Source organism: Calidris pugnax, unplaced genomic scaffold (genome assembly GCF_001431845.1).
Source record: "Calidris pugnax isolate Ruff unplaced genomic scaffold, ASM143184v1 scaffold25, whole genome shotgun sequence".
Taxonomy (NCBI): Eukaryota; Metazoa; Chordata; class Aves; order Charadriiformes; family Scolopacidae; genus Calidris; species Calidris pugnax.
In genome coordinates, this window is record NW_015090805.1 from 5,873,796 (window position 1) to 5,894,415 (window position 20,620).

The window sequence follows — 20,620 nt, forward strand, 5'->3', positions numbered from 1 at the left end:
CTTCTCCATGACAGTTCTGAGATCATTTAAGATATGTTCAAAGTAGTGAAACTACAACAGAGCACAGCTTCTGTGGAAAAGCCAGTCCATGGCAATTTCTTCAGGTGTCCATATCATTAACTGGAAAAAGAAAATTCTACACAAGATCTCAGTGCTACAAAGTAACAAGTCCATAATCCCAAATCATGTTTTATATTCCTCTTCTGGATCTAGTCCTGTTGCAAAGCAAACTGGAAAATTTGCACTAAAAAATATTAATAATTTTAAAAGTTGTATTATTCTTTCCATTTCTTTAGCACCAGAAGCATCTTACACTATACAGCAATATCTAAAATATTCACAATTTGATTAAATAAAAATGAAGAATAACTATTCAAATACCTATATAGTATTTCATCTCAGTGTCATGTTTGTTCATAAGCTCAAGCAGTCGCACTTCAATCTGGGCTTGATTTAAGAAAGCCTTCTTGTTTTTTATTATTTTGATAGCCACCCACTCCTGTTCCACTCGATCATAAGCCTTTACAACCTGAAAGAGAAAAGTCAAATACATCAGTAAAATCCTTCAAGTTTTCAAAACACAGCAAAACTCTTTCTAATCTTTCTCAACTTTCTGAATTCAGAGAAAACATTTTTAGAACGTTTGTTATTTCCAGTTAAATTTCTTAAGTTTCTTCTCTTACTTGATACTACAATAAAACCACAATTGATCATGTGAGATTTATCGCAGTGATGTCGCAAAACAGAACTGAGCCTTCACTGAGGCTTCACCAAGGCAAGCATTATATCGAATGCAATTATCAAATCATCAAAAACAATCCTGTCAAACGAATGGCAGAATCCAAGAAAAACAACAAAAGAAGAGCTCTATCCTCCTTCCAGACTTTTTCTCAAGCCTGGGCTGCAGCTACAAAAAGTCAAAATAAATGTTACTTAGTAACATTTGTAGTAGCTAATCCCAAGCACTAGACTACTGTTTTAATTTAAAAACTCAACCCAAACAGCTAAAAACGTGAACTGAGAGCAAAAGGCTGAGATTCGCTCATTGAAAAATGCTTTACCAGATCTATATATTGAAGTACATTCAAGTGTTATCTGTAGTAACAAGAAACAGCACAAAATACAAGTGCCTTGAGCAGGCACTCAGTATAACAGGATTAAGAGAAATGAGTTTAATTTCAAAATGAAACAGGAATAACACTTCAAATGAAACACATATTATGATTCACATGAATTACAGGTTGCTCAGCTCATTCACATTACCTGTCCAAATGATCCTTTGCCTATTAAAGAGTCAATTTCATAACGATCCATCCACTTCTCCCCATTTTTTACAATATAGTCATAGTTGTCATCATCATAGCCATCATTGTAAACTTTTCTCTCTTTTTTGTGACTTGAATCATCTCCTTGGCCCTGCTGATGCCGCCGTTTTTTTTTTGCATAGTAAACCTGAATGTGAAAAGTAAGAGCACTTTTTACAGCATCAGTTCAATAAAGAATAGAATCAGCTATTATAATCATCATATCTAATCCTGTGATTTTAAAATGCAACTTCTACTACTGGAAAAACAAACAATCCTCTCCTGCTATCACTCTATTTGAAGTCAAGTCATTATACCAAAGCAAAGTCTTGATGAATAATTTAAACTCAGAAAGCAGAGCTAAATAAATGCACTAATAACGCTGATCCCTAGAGTTCATAGGTGCAAAAAGAAAAGATACATCACAGTACACTATACACACAGCAAAATTAAAAATGGTAACTAGCCTAGAAGTTCTTCCCACAAGACTGGAAAAGAAGAATTCAAGGGAAGTCAGTAATCACTGCAGAAATCCCTTTGAATTCCCTACTATTACCAAAGAGTTAGAAACTGACTGAGGCTTTCCCATATTAACCACAGAATTTTTATATTTTACATTTGTCAGTAATAATTAATAAAATAATTTAGGGAAAAGACTTCACTATTTTCCTTAAAAATCCTTACATGCATTCATAACGTGAGCTAATAGAGTATTTGTGCTACTCTTATCTCCTTATCATGCAATAGCAAAGCTCAACATTTGTTTATAAAACAACAGAAACATAAATTCCAGGATAAAAACTTTCCTATGTGCTGGACAGAAAGCAGGACTGTGACATCCATGATCACAAATGAGATGTGAGCAACAGAGAAAAAGCTTGATTTTCTCTTCACGAGATTATTAACAGAAAATATACTTAGTAATGTATTGTAAACAAAAACTTCACATGGATACACATTACCAAGATAGCTGGAGCCATTACCTCATTAATATGCTTGTATGTTTTGATCAAATCTACGGAGAGTTTCCTCAATGGAGCAGTGGCTGGGTCACGGAAAGTTTGGGGCATTCGCCTCTGTAATATGACCATATTGTAAGTCAGAAAAAAAGTTAGGACTTTAACAATATAATTACTACACCAAATCATGATATTCACAGAAATGAGCTACTTCATTGTAACATTTTTTTCTTCAAGCCAATATTAAAAAAAACCAAAACAACCAAATATAGAAATCAAAAGAAATTAACAATTTAGTTAAGTTACTTTTTCATAAACTTAATTCAGCAAAAAATAAAGAAATAAATCCCAAGGCTTCTACCTCTCCTCCCATTATAACTTACAGGCTTAATTCCAATAAATAGTTTTTCTTTTAGTTAAAAATATAGCTCCTTTGACAACAGAGATTCTTGTTGACATTGCTCCTCTAGACATTGCTCTTGATTAATATATGAACTGTAACCATATTTAATGTATAGCTGCATTAAAACCACAAATGGAAGTAAACAGTAAAAACTACTGGAGATCTGTGGCAGTTTGCCACATTTAAATACTATGAAATTCCAAAAGAAAAAAAACCTCTGTTCTACCACGCTTTGCAATATCCAGGCCTAAATCTAAATCCTAAAGAAAATCTAAAGAAATATAAAGCATGCACATGAACACCACACCTACTTTCAAAGTTTTAAAACAATGTCCCTGGTAGTTATGTTCCTCATTTGTTTTTTCTAAAATTGACTACATTTAGAACAAAATAATCTTCAACAGCAGGCCAATTTTTAATTGGTTTCCTGAAGAAACAGGACTTAGAGGCACACAATTTTATCACATCTTTTTTTTCTTTACATACATGCAGCATGTAAATTCTGGATCTACCAATCAACTTCTATTCCTCCTTGAGATTTGTTTGAAATCTTGGAAGATGAAGTTGCTGAAAACATAAAACTCCAAGTGGCAAGCTAGAGGTGAGTAGTATCCCCAGGTGAAGGCAGAAAAAACTAAGTCACAAACTGCTTCATTTGGCTACCGCTGACTACCCGTTCAGCAGACGCTTACTTAACAGCACAACTCTACCACCAGACAAGCTCTGGCAACTTCTCTGTCCCACCCAGTGACAGTGTCAGATGGGGAGCTAGAAGACCAAGAGTGGTGAGGTTAGCGTGACTGCTCCCGTAGCCTGCCTCTCTATTCCCTGTCTTCCCAATGGCAGAAATCCACAGGGCAAATTTAAGAAATTCCACTGGAGTAAAGCTTGTTTCATAGATGCTAAAGCTTCTTCTACTTCCTTACTCAGTATTAAGAGGGTTAGCTGATTGAGCACCACCACACTCAGCCTTAAAACTCTCATCTCATGCCATCAAATATCCTCACGCTCATAACTCTCTTCACTTCCAAGCGCTTAATTTCATCTGCTGCCTCCTATTAACAGCTAAACTGATACGCAGCCTCCTGCAGAGCTGAGGAAAGAGCAGAAGCTGTCAACAAAAATAATGAAACTGAGTTTTATATCAGTATTGCTGAACTAATAAACGAACTGGAAAAGCGTAACTGCTCTTCTATCTTCCATGGTATTACTTAATACTCATGATGGTGGCTGTGCGAATAGCTCATTTTTCTTGCTCAATGACCAAATAAAATAAAATAAAAAAATCCCATTGAAGTGACCAAAAACAGTTCCCACAAACAGAAGTTATGATAAAGAGAGTTTGTGCTTCTGAAATTGGACCTGAACTCAGGTACCTAAGCAACCATAACTAGAAAGTTAAGCTCACGGTCTCCTCCGGTGGGTGCGAAAGAGAGTTTGTGCTTCTGAAATTGGACCTGAACTCAGGTACCTAAGCAACCATAACTAGAAAGTTAAGCTCACGGTCTCCTCCGGTGGGTGCGCAGGCTGCCATGGAGGGGATGAAAAACAAGAGCAAGAGAACAAGACAGAGCATGAACAAGGGAGAGAGCTAAAGACTGGGGGAAAAGACAAGACTCTTCCAGTAAGGTTACTGGCATTTGCATGAAGCTGGGACTCCCAACAGGTACAAAACTCAGTGGAGCTGAAAGCTCCTGAGAAACGGTAATTCGAAGCTTTGATGATGCACACCACTCCAAAAATATGCCCACGTAACATTTTTACACCCCTTCAAGACTCCTGACTTGTGGTCTTTTTGATTAGGGAATGTTTCTCAGAGACAATACGATACATTTAAATGTCCCTCAAGTAATTCTAACCCGAGTCATGCCCTAGGTGTTTCTTCCAGTCAATTCACTTTTGGATATGCCCGCTATCAATTTCCATTTAGCAGTTTTACCAAGTTAATTCCTTAATTCTTTTTTATTACAAGCATGATCATTTTGTACCTATCAGGAAAGTCTGTTTTAAAGTTTCCTAAACAAACTATTTGACATTTACAAATCATTTTTGCTTCTTCCTTTCATCCATCAAACAAATGTGAACCATTAAGCAAATCACACCTAAATATGATCTCTTCTGGTTCTTTCCCACAGCACTGTTAAACAACTAAACAGCAATCTAGTCCTAATCCCAACTGTCACTGCCACAGGCTTTTCAAATGCAAGTATTTCTTTTATATTTCTTAATCTGACTTAAAGAGCTTATTTGAACGCAGGAACACCGCTAGATTTTGCCAGTAGAATTAGCCATGCTGCGGTGCATGAATGCTGGCAGGGATGAGTCTGTCCTAGGCTCTTGTGACCAGCATAGGGTCTCCGTTGTGCAGGTTATGAGTTTGGAGGAAAGAATCTCAGTGTGGACAAAGTCCATAACTCAGGTCAACTATTCAGGCATAAGGTTGCTCTAATTTAGCAAGTGAATTTGTAAGACAAGCATTCGTGTTTATTTTCTAAGTCAAATTTGCTTGCTTACTTAAAAAATAATCAGATTTTCTAATTTCAACTCTTAAATAAGCAACCTGGTGAAAAAAAAAATAAAATAAATCTATTTTGTTGCTATTCCCTAATCATAAATAAATAAAATTCTGCAGGCTACCCCTATGATACTTGCAGCCAGCACCTTATTTGAAAATTGTGCTTTTAGACAGTCACACATTCCGCATTCATACTTTAACCTCTATGAACTTTTTAACAGGTACTCTTTTGCTATCCGGGGTTCATAAAGCCTTGGGTGGGAGAGGAGAAAGAATTGACCTTTTCTTCCTCCCCCTGTTATATAGCAAAATTTGTAACATTCTCTTCTTTTTCCAAGATACTTTGGGAGACTATTGCTCCCTTCTTCTTGATGATGGAAGACTATAGAACGAAGTGGTCATTATCCATTTTCTACAGTAATACTCTCAAATCCTGTATCATTGGGGCAATACTGATTTCCCTGTTGGCTTTAAAGAACACTCAAGCACACAAAAAAGGGAAGAAAAAAAAAAGAAAGAAAAAGAAAAATCCGATTGCACAAGCTTCAGTCTCTATCTGGTGGCCAGAGAGCAACACTGCAACCTCAGATCTTCCCAAAGAAAGAACACAAATCAAAAGATATGCTTGGTTTTCCAGACTTTCGTTACAATTATATTTGCCAGTTAATACCTATCACATTCTGACTGGTCCACACTTATGCCTCAATGGGAACAGTACAGCTACCTGGGATGGTATCATGATGAAAATTACACTGCAAGTAAGGAACTGAAATTTGATTTTCTTACCTATTAACCAAACACACATGACTAGTGCTGAGAAGGAACCTGTAACTACTCTAAACAAAGAAGAATCAAACAAACAGACACAAAGGCAACCAAGAGGCCCACTTACATGTACTCAACATATTTGAGAAAAGACGTGTTTAATGGAAACTATGACTTTTTAACTCAGGTATGTTATTTTAACTAGTATAGTCTTTGAGGTTTAATGAATGAAGGAACAGATAAAATTTCTCTCCCTTTGGCTTTGTTATCTAAAAAACAGATGGCACTGCTCCTTACTAAATGCATTTTATTTTGATTACGGGAAATTCTGAGCAGATACATATTTTCTGTTAATGGAATGTTTTCATTCAGATTTCTTTTAAAAAGCAAGATCCATTACTATCCACATTCATTAAAAAAGGAAGAAAGAAAAAAAGAGAAATTCTGCTTGTGTATTGTAGAAGTTCCACTTTATAAACAGAATAAGTAAAGAAGATTTATATATTATAAGGCTAACTTTTAGCAAGAAGTCCAATTGCAAGGACCTATGTAAGAGCCCCATATTAAAGAACTGAATGGACTAGTCTCATCTCCTATGCCCCTTGCTATTCTAAACCCCTCTTGCATCACTATAATATAGAATAGGAAGTCAATGGTAATCCCATATTGTGGTGGGCAGCCACAAAGTAGATGGCGTCTCCAGTGGGTCAACAAAACAGATGTTTAATTGCTGTAACCACAAACCACAGTAACAGTTCCCCATAAGAGACAGCAAACTTCAGATTTTTCTAAAAATCATCAAAGAGGAAAAAGCATATGTGCCAGATAACAAGAGAAATCGGAGACTCTTCTTCAAACTGACTGTACTCAGAGCCAGAACTATCTGCAGGTAGGGACAGAATTTCAGTCCAATTACTTTAATCATTGACTTGTGTTCTGTGAGTATTTCCCTCCTAATTCTGGCTTCCTTCCCCAAACAAATAAGGTTGCTGATTAAAAGTAAGAAACAGATAAGTTTAAAGTTAAATAAATCAGTAAAACCAGCAAGGAAATAAGGGTTATCTGCCAGATTCAGCCCAACCATTTAAAAAAAAAAAGCAGTGGGAAGTAGGGGGAGTAAGAGAAAGGGAATGAAAAACCCCACTCTGAAATTCTTGTTGCCAGAGCATAAACATATTTTTCTAAAAAATGTCCAAGAAATGGAAAGTAAGAGAAATGCTTTTACTGAAATTAACTGCATGCTCACATTTAGCACAAAAGTCTGGTGAAGTCTCACCATCATTAATAATAACGTTGCTGATTAGGTAGCTGGAGTAACTGAACTAAGGATTTGCTAGCATCTGCTAGAACACATTAACTTTGCAATGATCCAGTTGCAATCAATAAAATCTCTGGCCAACATCTGTTTAGTAAAACCTAGAATTTTGCAGGTGATAACTGATCTTAGATACATATAGAGAGAAAGATGTTTAGCAGTCAGCCTGACCTTTGGATTCCAGGTGCTTCATGAAAGCTAAACTGTTGGAATTTGTTACCAAAATCTGCCCAGGATTTCACCTCAACTTGTCAGGTAAATCAATTTTCTAATTTTTTGTACTCAGCTGAAAAAAGTTTCAGGCGATCTGAGTATCCATGATGAAGACAAACATTAGCACAGCACAAAAGAAATGCTTGTTTGAAGTTGTGAAAACTTTTAAGATCTTATCTTCTATTCACATCAGGCCATGTTGAACTCTCAACATGCAACCAAGTGAAACAGGACAAAGAAATATTACTGTTTGTTACTGCTGAAGGAGAGAGGTACTACAGATCTCATCTCTTCTATTCACTTGAGGCCACAAACTCTTACTTCTCTCCTGAAGCTGGCTCTGGCACTTGTCAGAGAGGTAAGACCGTAAGACCAAGAGCAGGACCCCATCCTGCCAGCAGGCCCAGCACTTGGTGAATCACTAATTCAAAGAAAACCCTTACAGTCCAGCAGTTTTGGGGAAACAAAAGCCTTGAGCCTAACTACTGAGGGGGAAAAAAGAAAAAGTGGAAAAAAAAAAAAAAAGAAAGGACAGAGCTGGAAGTTTTTAACTGTAATTTAAAACCTCATAAATAAGTGAAAAACAAAGCAATCTGGTTGACTTTGAAGTATCTTCCTGTTATTTGTTTCTTGCCAATGATGAGTAGGTTGTGGCTGCCATAACAAAAAAGAAATAGGTGCAAGAGATGATTATATAAATAATATTTTAGGGGTAACATAATATAAATACACATAATTTATAACTTCAATATAAATTGTCATTACTGTTTCCTAACCTTTAATCTGCTACCGGGGATGATTCATAAAATACCAGAATATGGTCTGCAAGCCATTACAAATCAAAAAAAACAAGAGGGACAGAGTGGGAATAAAAAAAATAAATTAACATTCAAGGCCTAGTTTCCCCATTATTTGGTTATGAATGAAAATCATTATGGGACTTGAACAAGACAATATTCCTCCAAAAAAGGAGTTAGTCCTCAGTAAAAAGAAAGACACAAAAATAACCTGAAAACACATAATAAGGCAGATCATCTTTGCTATTTATCAAAATGACATCGTTTACAGAAAACGCTGCTGTTCTACATGCTCAAACTTAACAGCTGCTCTTAGCACTGACAAGCAGTATCCTTATGTGTCTTCCTGCAGCCTGAAGAAATTTACTGTCAAGAGGAGGACTACTTGATATTCTACAAAACCTCTGCATCCCAAAAGCTGAGGCTTCACACTGGGGTTTTATTTTCAAGCAGGTCAATTTTGTCTGGATTTGGACAAAATACTCCGTTTACAAAGTTCAGCAAATGTAGCAATCAAGGATGTACCCTTCGTAGCCCTTGTATACTCCATTCCCATCAACGAAAGATTCACTCGGTGATAGGCTAAGCTGCTCCGCAAATTATTGAACAGAAGTGAGTTTATTGAGACCACGGAGTATTTCAGAGAGGAGAGGACAGACCTTCCTAAATTTTGCCCAGGCAGAGCAGTGCCTTGCAGCACGGCTGGCAATGCAGTGCAGCGCTCTGGCCAGCAGATGGTGGCTGGAGCTCGGGAAAGAATTTTGCTTGGCAACCCCGGCACCACCAAACGCTGACCCTGGGACATTCCTGCTTCCTTGACCCATCTGGCTACTGAGTCAACAAGGTCATGGAGCACTCTCAGATGCAAAGGCGCTGGCAACTCGCTATTCATCGATGGTTGGATGCTTGCACCCAAATGGGCTATTTCTAGGCTGTTAAAACCGGTAAGCACCAAAGCTGACGCAGTCCTCCAGGCTGCTGATGGCCACTGCTGCATTAGGAAATGATGGGAAACTGAAGCGCAGAGACCTAACTTCTTGTCTGTTTGACTGGATGCAAGACATTGCATTAACAGGATCTACCCTTTAAGAATTACACGTCCTGTATCTGCCAGAAGTCACCTTTTTCCTCCTATGTTTTATGGCTATTAGAGCAATCTAACAAGCCTTCTACAACATACATTCAGCCTATTCCCTTTGCTGCCCAAGTTGAAAACATGATTGTCTTACCCATATTTACTTGAAAACATAGAGGTATGTCACCTTATGTGACAGAAGAGTTTGTCATTACTAAATGACTGTACTCAGCACTGGTGAGGTCCCACCTCAAGTACTGTGTTCAGTTTTGGGCCCCTTACCAAAAAAAAGACATTGAGGTGCTGGAGCAGGTCCAGAGAAGGGAGATGAAGGCGGTGAGGGGCCCGGAGAGTAAGTCTTATGAGGACAGGCTGAGGGAGCTGGGGTTGTTCAGTCTGGAGAAGAGGAGGGAGACCTTATTGCGCTCTATAACTACCTGAAGGGGGGTGTAGAGAGGTGGGGGTCGGCCTCGTCTCCCAGGTCACAGAAGATAGGACAAGGGCAAGTTGCACCAGGGGAGGTTTAGGATGGATATTGGGAAACATTTCTTCACGGAAAGGGTTATCCAGCATTGGAATAGGCTGCCCAGGGAAGTGACTGAGGCACCACCCACGGAGGTGTTCAAAAGACGGGTTGACGTGGTCCTCAAGAATATGGTTTAGAGATTTTTTTATTGCTTATTTCTTATTTATTTTTTTGTCAGGGTTAGGTTGATGGTTGGACTAGGTGATCTTTGAGGTCCCTTCCAACCTAGACGATTCAATGATTCAATGGAAAGTTTAGTCTGGTGTTACAACCTTTAATAACAGACAAGCACGTAACAACAAAAAGAACTAGTGGTGGGATTCCAACAGAGGAATGAAACAACCACACAAGGGCAGTTCAGAAAATGATCTCTCCAAGAATTTTTCAGAATTGACATATACAGGACAGAACAGCTTTTATCAAGGACAGAGAGAAACAAGTTGCAGCATATTCAAGGCAATACCTTGAATAAAAAGGATTCCTGTAGAGATGTCATAAAGAAAAGATCTGTAAGATGCACGTATCGTTTAGACATGAAAACCTAGATGGTATGCAGATACACCTGGAGCAAAAGGCAAGATGGTAGTCCACAGCAATGAAGAAATAAGACAGCACAAAGCCTTCAACAATAGAGAATCATGGCTTTTATAAGAAAAAAAGTTACGTTTTAATCAAGATGAACCAGAGCTGACAAAAGGGCTATGGAAAGAGAAAGAACCAGAAAATTTTCTTGCACAGAGACAAGGTCTAGAGCACACAATCTGACTCACTAGCATAAAGATGTTGGCTGGATTTGGGGTTGCAGGTAAGATTAACCAGAAGTGCAGTGCAAAGGCAAAAAGCAATTGAGACTCCCCAAAAGAAGTTCACCTAGAACCTCCCAACCTGGAATCTGGTGAGAGGAACTCTTTACGGGAGTTGTTGATGGAAGAAGCACAAGAACTCAAAGAAGGAAAGGCACGAAAGGCAAGTAGTCAGAAGACTCCAAAAAATTGCCCACCACCAAAATCAAGGGTGCTGAAAGCAGTTGACGAGGGATAAAGGAGTAACAATTCTGAGCTGCTTAGGCAGAGGAATATAAAGACTTCAGCAGTGCAGTAGAACAGGAAGACAGAAGCTACAATGCAGAAAAAACAAGATGCAACTTGAAAAAGGAAAATAGTATTATTGGTGCAAAGACAGATTGATTGCCATTATCAAGGTGGCCAGCTAAACATTTCTTCATACGGATAATTTTCTGGAGCCAACCACAGCTTTTTCCCTACATTTACATCCTCATCTCAGTAGGCGGCATTCTTTGGTCAGGAATTCCTGGCTGTTCTCCGGAAACTATTCTTCAGCTACCATTTAACAGCCCTTGCAACCACAAACAGCAACGAATGGTGATCAAGTTCCTTGATCTTGCTTTTTGATTTGAAAACACGAACAACTAAGCGCTAATATACACTAAAGCTCATAAATGTGATGCCAGAGTGTAATGCTTAGATAAGTATCTTGAAAGATTTAAGGAACACAGCAACTTTTCTTAATTGGTAGACTGATTCACTAACCTCATTGTGGAGGTTTTGGGGGACCTTTAACCAATAAAAAAAAAGTCACATAAAATACCTTTGTAGATTTCTCAAGCTAAATACTATTACATATGAGCAGATTTATTCCTCCTACTGAGTGGGTCTCATGAAAGTAAAAACATTCTTTGCCAGCTCCATTCACTTTGACATTCTTCACAGAGCCCTGGTCATTACAGATCTTCAAGTCCTAGTATCTCCTATCCTGGCACTTAGTTTGACCACTCCCATCCTCTTTAATCCTTCCCTCTTTTTGCTTAAGTGCCCTCCTACAGAGCAATGCCAACAGAGCATCTCTTGATGGTACTGTAGATTTTTCTATCAAAGCCATACTAAACACAAGAACAGACCTGAACCTGGTAGCAGCAAAATATTTCACTCTCCATCCTCACTAAGTGGAATGTGCTTCATGAGCCTGCACCAAAATTTGAAGCTCTGACTTACAGACTTGGATTTTAAGCTTTGAAACCTATCTGTGTTCTCGTCCCCACAACTGGGCTGTGCCATTTTTAAGAAAGCAACAGAATTATCTCCTACACAGGGCACTACTAGCTCTTGTGGCTAGTCAACTAGCACTATTAGTTAGAAAGCTTAGCAGCTCGAGCAACCCAAAAGCAGTAAGGAAGAAACACTGATTTTGACAGCTCAAAAGCATTCATAATCATCCTAATCCCTGTGTTTATTTTACCTCCTTGAAATAGCAAGCAATAAATTATTAGTAGGAAAACCCCAATGATAGCATGGCTTTAGATTTTGTTTTTTTTTAAAAAAAATGTATCTTAATAAAGTGTATCTTTTGTGCAATCCTCTCTATTTCAAATATGCTAACCAGTGACTCTGCATTAGAAAACTGTCCATTAGAACACATAATAACGCCATCACATTCTAACATCAAACAGCCCTAAAAAAATCAATCAATTATTATTAAACTCTCTTTCCAGCTCTCCACTTGGACAATCTTTCTCCTCTCTCATCTCAAAAATGTTAAAAGTGGAATACATATGTATCAGATGTTTAAGAACTACTTCCAGAAACTTATTCATCCACCCATCCTTGAAGAGTCAGGAGTTAATTAGTTAAAAAAGAAAACCAACAACAAAAAAAACCTACCCAACAACCCCAAACCCCACAAAAACATATGCCCATATCCTGTAATTTAAGGGTGTATTATATGTTTAGAGAAAGAATTATTACGTCTGCAATGACTTTTTTGTTATCACTCACCTGGTTTGTTAATAATAGAGGTTGCTCAAGCTGTTCAGCATATAAGGCAGAAGAAACCTGTTGGTCATTTATGTTCTGCTGCCGACGATCACTGTACTGCTGATGCGAATGGGACATCTGTCCAGCCATCTGAAGGCCAGTAGCATGGAATGAAAACGATGGTGCAAGCCGAACAGATGAAGGTTTGCATGCTGAAGTCTCTCCTCCTGCAAAGACAATGTGAGGTTTTAATGCAGTTAATGGCTCGAAAATATTTAGCTCAGTTAGCCTCCGTCTCCTAGCTTTCAGATCTTATAAACACTAACACACACACAAGAGTTTTCATACACAATGAACCCAGAAATCATTCTCATGTAAAGCTGACCTAGCTCAAGTGCTTCCTCTAGTTGGAACTAGATGATCTTTAGGGTCACTTCCAACTCTAACCATTCTATGATTCTCATTTCACTGTGACAACCTATTTATTAATCATTTATTCCTATTGATACTTAACATCCCTTTTCTAACATCTTCACCTATGTGTCATAACTCAATCAGAATTTGACAGGGATTATTTTCAAAGATAGGAATTTTGTGTATGGATTCCATGAAAGCCAGAAAAACACACAAGTTCTGCCTTTCGAGATTGATCACAGCAACTTTCTGTACCAAAAGAAAAGCAAAGCTAGTGCCCAGCCTCAGCAGCTCATCTTCCCTGGCCTTAATGTTTATGCCTTCCTACAAGCTCATTAGGCTACATTTTTAACTTCCACCCTTCTTCCAATGCACAGGGTACTTCAACTCAGCTTCCTGACTGCTACGGTTGAGTTTCATCAAGCTATAGGTAGCAAGCGCTGTAATTTGAATTAATTCTTTTTTGGGAAGGTGAAATCAGACTGCAAGAAGCAACTGCAATGCAACTGCAAAGGAAGAGACAAACAAAATACTTGGTGTCAAGTTGCAGGAGAATGGCAAACTGTATGGCCAAAGTACTAGATTCCGTAACATTCTGAAAAATGCTAAATTCCACAGGCACGGAATCTGTCTCTAACTGGGACAGATCCCACACCTCTCAGCTCCTGTTTCAGACATCTGTCAGATGGCATTTAATTGGCTCATAGACTACTTATATCTTCACTGTCCTCTAATAGTGGAGGACAGACTAAAGTACAATTTGGTTTTCTTTGTTTCCTAATGAAAGTTTAGCATGTTCCACATTTAACACCCATCCTTTTGCTTTTTGCTGACTATGCCAGAGGGGGGAAATTCTCTACATGGATGCCATGTTGGCACAACATATGAGACAGAGCAGGATGGGACAAGTACCCAGGCACACTGAAGCCAACATTGCCACTGAAGGAATATGTATGGAATCAGAAGCTGAAATCTGGAAGCACAATTACTGACAAAGATTAAATTTTGAAGCAAGATGTGAAATAATCAAGCACCTTGACCAACAAGGGAAATCCCCGTTTCCTTTACAATCAAAATCTTGCAAGAAAATATAATCAGTAGAAAACAGTAAATGAACACCACCCATCAATTTGACTTTCTTAAAAATAACTGACTGCTCAATTTGCCACCTATTCTAAGTTACGAAAAAATAAAATATTGAGAATGATACTGCATCATTGACTCAGCAACTATCGGGGCAGTAGAAGAACCACATGGGACGAAATCAAACACCATTTTACATTAAGATAATGTTAGAAAAATATACTCAATAAAAGAAGTCAAAATAATATTCAAACAGCTCTAAATAACAAAGCCTATATATAGTATAATCACTATTACTTTAAAAGAGGTGAAGTAAAATTGTCCAGAGAAATACCCACTGACAGACGACTGGTGTTTTTCTCCAGTGTTACAATTCAGTACTACTAAAAGACTAACAGAACAAACTGCTCCAGAAAATGAACTAGTTGCCCACAAGCACTCACATACTTTCAAAATGTTTCATTAGATCTTCAAACATTATACTTTAAAAAAAAAAAAAAAAAAAAACACCAAAGAAAAACCACACAACACAAAACAAACCCCAACACACACAAAAAAAATCCAACAACCCCCTGCAAAAACCTTCACGAATTAACTATATATGAAAACTCCTCTTTTTGTGTGTGTATTATGGTGCCCCTGGTTACATGATAAAATATCAAGACGACCTTACAAATGGAAATAAAATAAAGAAATTCCTGACCTAAAACCATTCTAAGCCAAGTCAACTTAACATTGCACAGAAAATTACTCTTCTGCAAAATGTCCATTTAAAAACTGCTTTGTGATTTTTAACAGAAACACAGATTCTAGTAAGCTCTGAAAGTGAAACTGTCCTGCAAAATTTAAAGACACAAGAGAAAATATTAGATAAATATCTGAGAGTAAACTTTTTAAATTACTTGTATCTTTTTCTATTTTCATTCCAAAGTAACATCTTATGTTCACCTATGAATTGTGCAACAGATTGTCGCCTTCTTTTTTAAATTTAAAATTACATATTATGAACTTCACAAGTTCACATTTAAATACAGGAGGGAAGTATGTGCAAAGATTCTAATGCATCAGCTGATCTCTCTCAAAGTTAATCATGGTTCTTTTATATATTAATGGATCTGTCAGGTCACGTAAAAACTGTAAACAAATATTTTTTTCTCACTACTCTCTTTTCTTAGTATCGAAACTCCATTTTTACTAGAGAATCAGAGTTGATCTCCCATCTACACAATTTGGTAAATTTAGGGTATATGTTTACTTTTTAAGACCTACTGAACACTCCTGTAAGAGTGGCTGAACACACATAAGACATCATTTGATATGTCTACTTTCTGCTCTTTTAATTTCTGCTGATTTGCTGCTTAACCTGGAAAAAAAAAAATCTCACTTAACAACATCATGGTGACTGAATTAAAAGACAAAACAATACTTAAATCAGATTGTAAAAAAAATACCACTAATTCTAAATTGTAGAGCCAATTACTTTAAAAGTTTTATTTCCTGTATTTTTTCTACCCCAGGCCACTGTTTCCCAATAGCATACTAGATACGTAGCAAATGAGGTAACTTAATGAAAACTAATTTTATTTTAAAAAATTCTGCAATTGCACGTGTCACTAAAACAGCAGAAAGCTCACATATATGCATAAAAAATCCCAGTAGCACGAAGTTCTCATCTACACTTTAACTTCATTGTATCTTCTGACACTCACTCAAAAGATCATAACAAATCTGAGGATGAACTGAATAATGCACTACACACATTTTTTAAAAAAAATAATAAAAGGAAAGTAGGAAAGGATTAGAAATATAATTATCTCACAAAAGAACAGTCATAATACTAATGTTTTACTTCAGCTTTAAACTTTTGACACTTGCACACCCTTTCTCTCCTGAGTTCACTAGGCAGGCCAATGAGGTTGCAGCTTTCCTGGTCTTCCAAACTGATGGTGGTCAGTTGGACCATCTCAGTTAACTCAACAGCAACACCCCAGAAAAGAGCTTCATATCTATAAAAAAGCGATCAGACTGCAGAATCACAAAGAAAGTTTCTCTAAGAACCACAGTTTGACAAATAACTTATTTTATTCATTCAATTTAACATTTTTTTTTTTAAGAGTCGATGTTTCTGATTAACAGGCATTTGCTTATTTGCTTGGAGGTAAGTCATACACAACCTACAATGTCAACATATATCAAATATACATTAATATTGTATTGAATTAGAAACTTTTTATAAAACACTGTTCTTTGGTACAAACATAAATTGATTTCACAGAGCAGCACTGAACCTCAGAAAAAGGGACATTACTGAACACAAGAGCCTGACCAGAGTCTCATGACCTGAAGTCTGTTACAAGGAGTTGGACGGAAATTGGCTGGCTCACACTGCATGTTTTTACACCAAATAGAAAGGCATTTTAATAGGCTCTGTGAAGATGGTGGTATCTACTCTTAACCATATTAGCAATAAGCAAGAATGACCTGGGTCAAAAGATCAGTAGCCAAATAATTTCCATCTTTACGATTCCTTACTGTCACTGAAATGGAGACACACGAGTTCAGAGATTCCCTTGCTGAAGGCAGTCTCAGCTATCAACAAAAACAAGTAATGTTCAAGATATGGTCCCTGATGAAATACCTGCCCTTGCCACATCTCAGACTTTGTTCTATGATGTCTGCAATCCTACCCCAGTACAACTAATCCCAAGAGAACACTTGTAACTTCTACTGTGAGCCAAGAAACATCTAATGACATGTTAGGAAGGAATGAGGGGAGAAAGAAGAATTGGCTAGAATAGCAATCTTGACCTCCTTTGGTTTTAGGCTGAGGAGTCAGTCAGCTACAGAAATAGGAACATTTGTATACATCAATTAATTGAGGTTCACAAAGCCCCTGGCAGCCAAAGCTTACTTGGAGAGCTCTAGACATTCAAAAAACTAAGTGATCTACTGACCATGGGAGTACTAAAATCTGCTCATTACCATGGCACAGCCATAATTTCTACAGGATAGAAACATGTAAGGAGCAAGGTCTAGTCAATCATCAATCTTCCTTTGTAACCACTGTAAGTTCAAATGATCGCATGTGAAGCACCTTGGGAATAAAAGAAAGTGACAGAAAACAAAAGTACGCCAAGATCTCTATGCATGAAATACATTAAGGGAAAAGATTATTTTATGGACCTTATCTAATGTGTTAGTTCAGGGAATGGCATAAAAATATACACGTTTTATGTATGTTTACAGTTTAAGTTTTTACAATTTACAACAAACCTTTATTTGCCTGTGATGAGATTAAATCAGAACTTGTCATAAAGGTCCAGCTACAGAAAGCATCCTTTATTTCAGCCTGGAGAGCGTATGTCCCATTTCTAGAGTCATGAATGTAACAGCTCTTTTGAAGTGAAGCTGTTCAGAATACTCTGTTTCATTAGCGACATTCCATCCACCATAATATAAGCAAAATATAAATGGTAACAACAGTAACTTCTTGACTTTTGTAAACTTACTGTCTCTGGAAAGTAACAAGTGAGGAAGCAGTGAGCATTAATAAAAGGCTACACTACTGCATGAGCAAACCACTGCTAACTACAACCAGAAAAAGATGTTTAAAAGGGGACCAATAGCAGAAATGTGAATACAGAGAAAACTTCAATTATAATCTCAAAAGAGGTTCATAACTCAGAACTATCTGAAAATACAGATACTGCAAAAATTGATAGCTCTATCATATGAAAGAAGGTAGGTTTTATTTCTTTAAAGCATCATCTTAACACAGTGGGCGAGTCTAAGTTCAAGAATGTATTTCTTTATTTGGTCAGGATTTAAAATACTTCTCACATTCAAAATAAGTTTGTTTTAAATGACTTTTCCTAGTATCAAAGAAATTAGTAACTCAAAGTAGAAAAATGACTTGAGATGGTAGATTCTGGACAGTACAGGAAAATTTTTGGTACAATTTGGCATCGATTTTCAAAACTCAGTGCAGTTCAAAATTCAATTTCCTACTACATCCATCTTAGATTCTGTTATTCCCATTTTGACATCAGCCTACGTAACTTATTTAAACATTACCTCCTTCCCCCAAAAGTATTACAAAGTAACCAAGTGGTACAATGCATTTCTGGCCTTCTCCCTTCAACATAAAGCAAGGCACAAGTATTCACCAATGGACTATAAATAGTAGCAGGTGACAAGAGTGCCACCCCAAGAGCGGATCACTGTTCCTGAAAAAAATATTATATTGTGGTCATTCAAATTTGGTACCCAAGAATATGAAATTTTCAACTGAAGTTTTCCCTACAGCTGGACCATTGCAAAATCTATTCTCTGGACAAGACTCACCGATGTCTAATAAAATTAGAAGCCTTTTCTACAGTCACTGAAGCTGTGGATAACACATCCTGTGAAATACTCAAAACCCAACTGGGCACAGTCCAGGGCAACAGACACTAGGTGGCCCTGCTTGAGCAGGGGGAGGTTGGACCAAGCGACCACCAGAGGTCCTTTCCAGCCTCAATGGTTCTGTGATTCTGTGCTATAAATGTCAGCACAAAGTGACAGGATTTCTTTCTTTGAATTAGGGAGTTATTACATCAGTTCCTCTGTCATGTGAGACTGCATTTGAAAATCCCCATAGTGATGAGATAGTTTCTCTGCATTTCTGTCACCAGCTCATTAAATATATACTCCACTTCTCAAGGTATGTATATGACCCTCTCGGTCCCTGTCACAGCTCTACCAAAGTATTCTATTTAGGTATACTTATATAGAGGGATAAAAAAAAGGAGACAAACTCAGACATTAAAACGATCAGAACATTAAAATTAGTGACATTTCCTTAATATTTCTTCAGACCTACTTACTTCACACTTAAAAATTAAACCCGAAAAGGACCACGGTAACACTTCTGACACTATGAGTTATACAAGCTTGCCTTCAAGATGGACAAAAGCATCCTCCAGTGCAGCAGCTGATCTTGATTTCATGACAGCAAGAGACAGAGCGTTCTCTACTAGATAGCATAACCTTTGCAACAGCTTTAAAAATATTTCACTGTCTAGTGACTGTTGTGCAAGATGAAGCAGGTGAAAGCAGTGAAAGTCACATCAGCATTCTATTCCATACTTTAAAAGTTCAAATGTAGTCATTCGCCAATTTTGAGAACTTGCCACTATCTGGGTAACTGATTTCCTTTAAAATTATAACAACTTCATAGCCCCTTCTGTACCCAAAAGCCCTCTTCATCTGGCTTTCGGGCAGCGATTACTACTTCCACAGAGTGCTTTGGCTGTTTCCTAATAATGTCACTGTCCCCATTTTCCCACCTCTTTGTTCAACTTGGCTCAAAGAAGAGGCAGAATTTGTTATCGGATCCATAAATTAAAGACCGGTAAAGTATGGCACAAGAGCATTTAACTGGCAGAAATAATGCAGAATGAAATTGGAATCGGTGGCAATATTCCTTGGGGGTTTATCCTGAACTGCGGGGTCAAGTCATTTTGAAGTACGAAACTTTCTTCTCTGCACAACTCATCCTCTTCCATTCTCTTTGCATTGCTAGCACTTTTCTTCCTATACTTCAATATTTTCCCTGTAAAGATCATTGCTTTGACCCTAAATATTCTGAGTTTCCTTTCACCTCCTCTCCCTCCTGCCCCATCCTCCCTTTCCCTATTCTGTCTCTGCTATCTACTATTTCGGTCATTCGGCAACGCGCAGAAGTATTCCATCTCAGTGATACGTTTGCTGCTGAATGAGAATGTGCTAGAACACGTGACCAGAGAATAAAAGTGTGAACTGTATCATTCACCACAATGGGTATTGTCATCTCCACACTCAGGAGTTCAAGAGCTTGTGGGCCTACACCACAGACCAACTATGGTAGTTCTTAGTACTGCGTGCGTATGACTGGGTTCAGACTTCAAATCTTTTTATTTTCAATCCCTGCTATGCCACCACAGATGAAGACATCCACCTTCTTGTTACATTTTTTTTTTTTTCTGGTATTCAATTTGCTGAATGTGAAACCAGCCAAATGTCTCCTCAAAGAAAGTCCTGTATTTGTTGAAGAACAGTACAGCCCTCTTCCTTCACGTAAGATCCACTATTTTTTGCAAAGTTAATTGTTTTGTAGAGTTCTGGTCAACCTTGTTTTTCAAAATTCATGCTTGGAAAAGTTCTCAGTACCAATGAGCATTATGATGCCTCAGCTATTACACTGAGCGTACCTCTAAGAAACAAGCTTGGGAAAGTGAGAAGACCGATTTCTGCATTGCTTTAATATCCAACCACCTCTGCACTGTATTAGCACATCCTAAAACAGACAGTGAGCAATTAGCAATAGAGATAAACACTTGTATCTTGAGAACTCTGTTCAAACAAACCCACATTTAAGACAAGTTTGACCTACCCAAGATCTGCCTAAGCATAATAAATGTCAGGCACTTGGGATTTTAGAGTTTAGAACAATCATCTTTT

The 20,620-nt window shown here is 37.6% G+C and overlaps 1 protein-coding gene across 1 annotated transcript in view; it reads right to left on the reverse strand.

Moving 5' to 3' along the window:
- The window catches only part of DYRK1A (dual specificity tyrosine-(Y)-phosphorylation regulated kinase 1A), an 88,813-nt gene that overhangs the window by 12,758 nt on the left and 55,435 nt on the right, over positions 1-20,620 (reverse strand). The window contains exons 3-6 of the mRNA XM_014938168.1: positions 12,665-12,870; positions 2,288-2,380; positions 1,264-1,452; positions 382-529 (exon numbers count right to left, since the gene is read on the reverse strand). Of these exons, the coding sequence (XP_014793654.1) occupies positions 382-529; positions 1,264-1,452; positions 2,288-2,380; positions 12,665-12,870 (636 nt within the window). The remainder of the gene's footprint in view (positions 1-381; positions 530-1,263; positions 1,453-2,287; positions 2,381-12,664; positions 12,871-20,620) is intronic.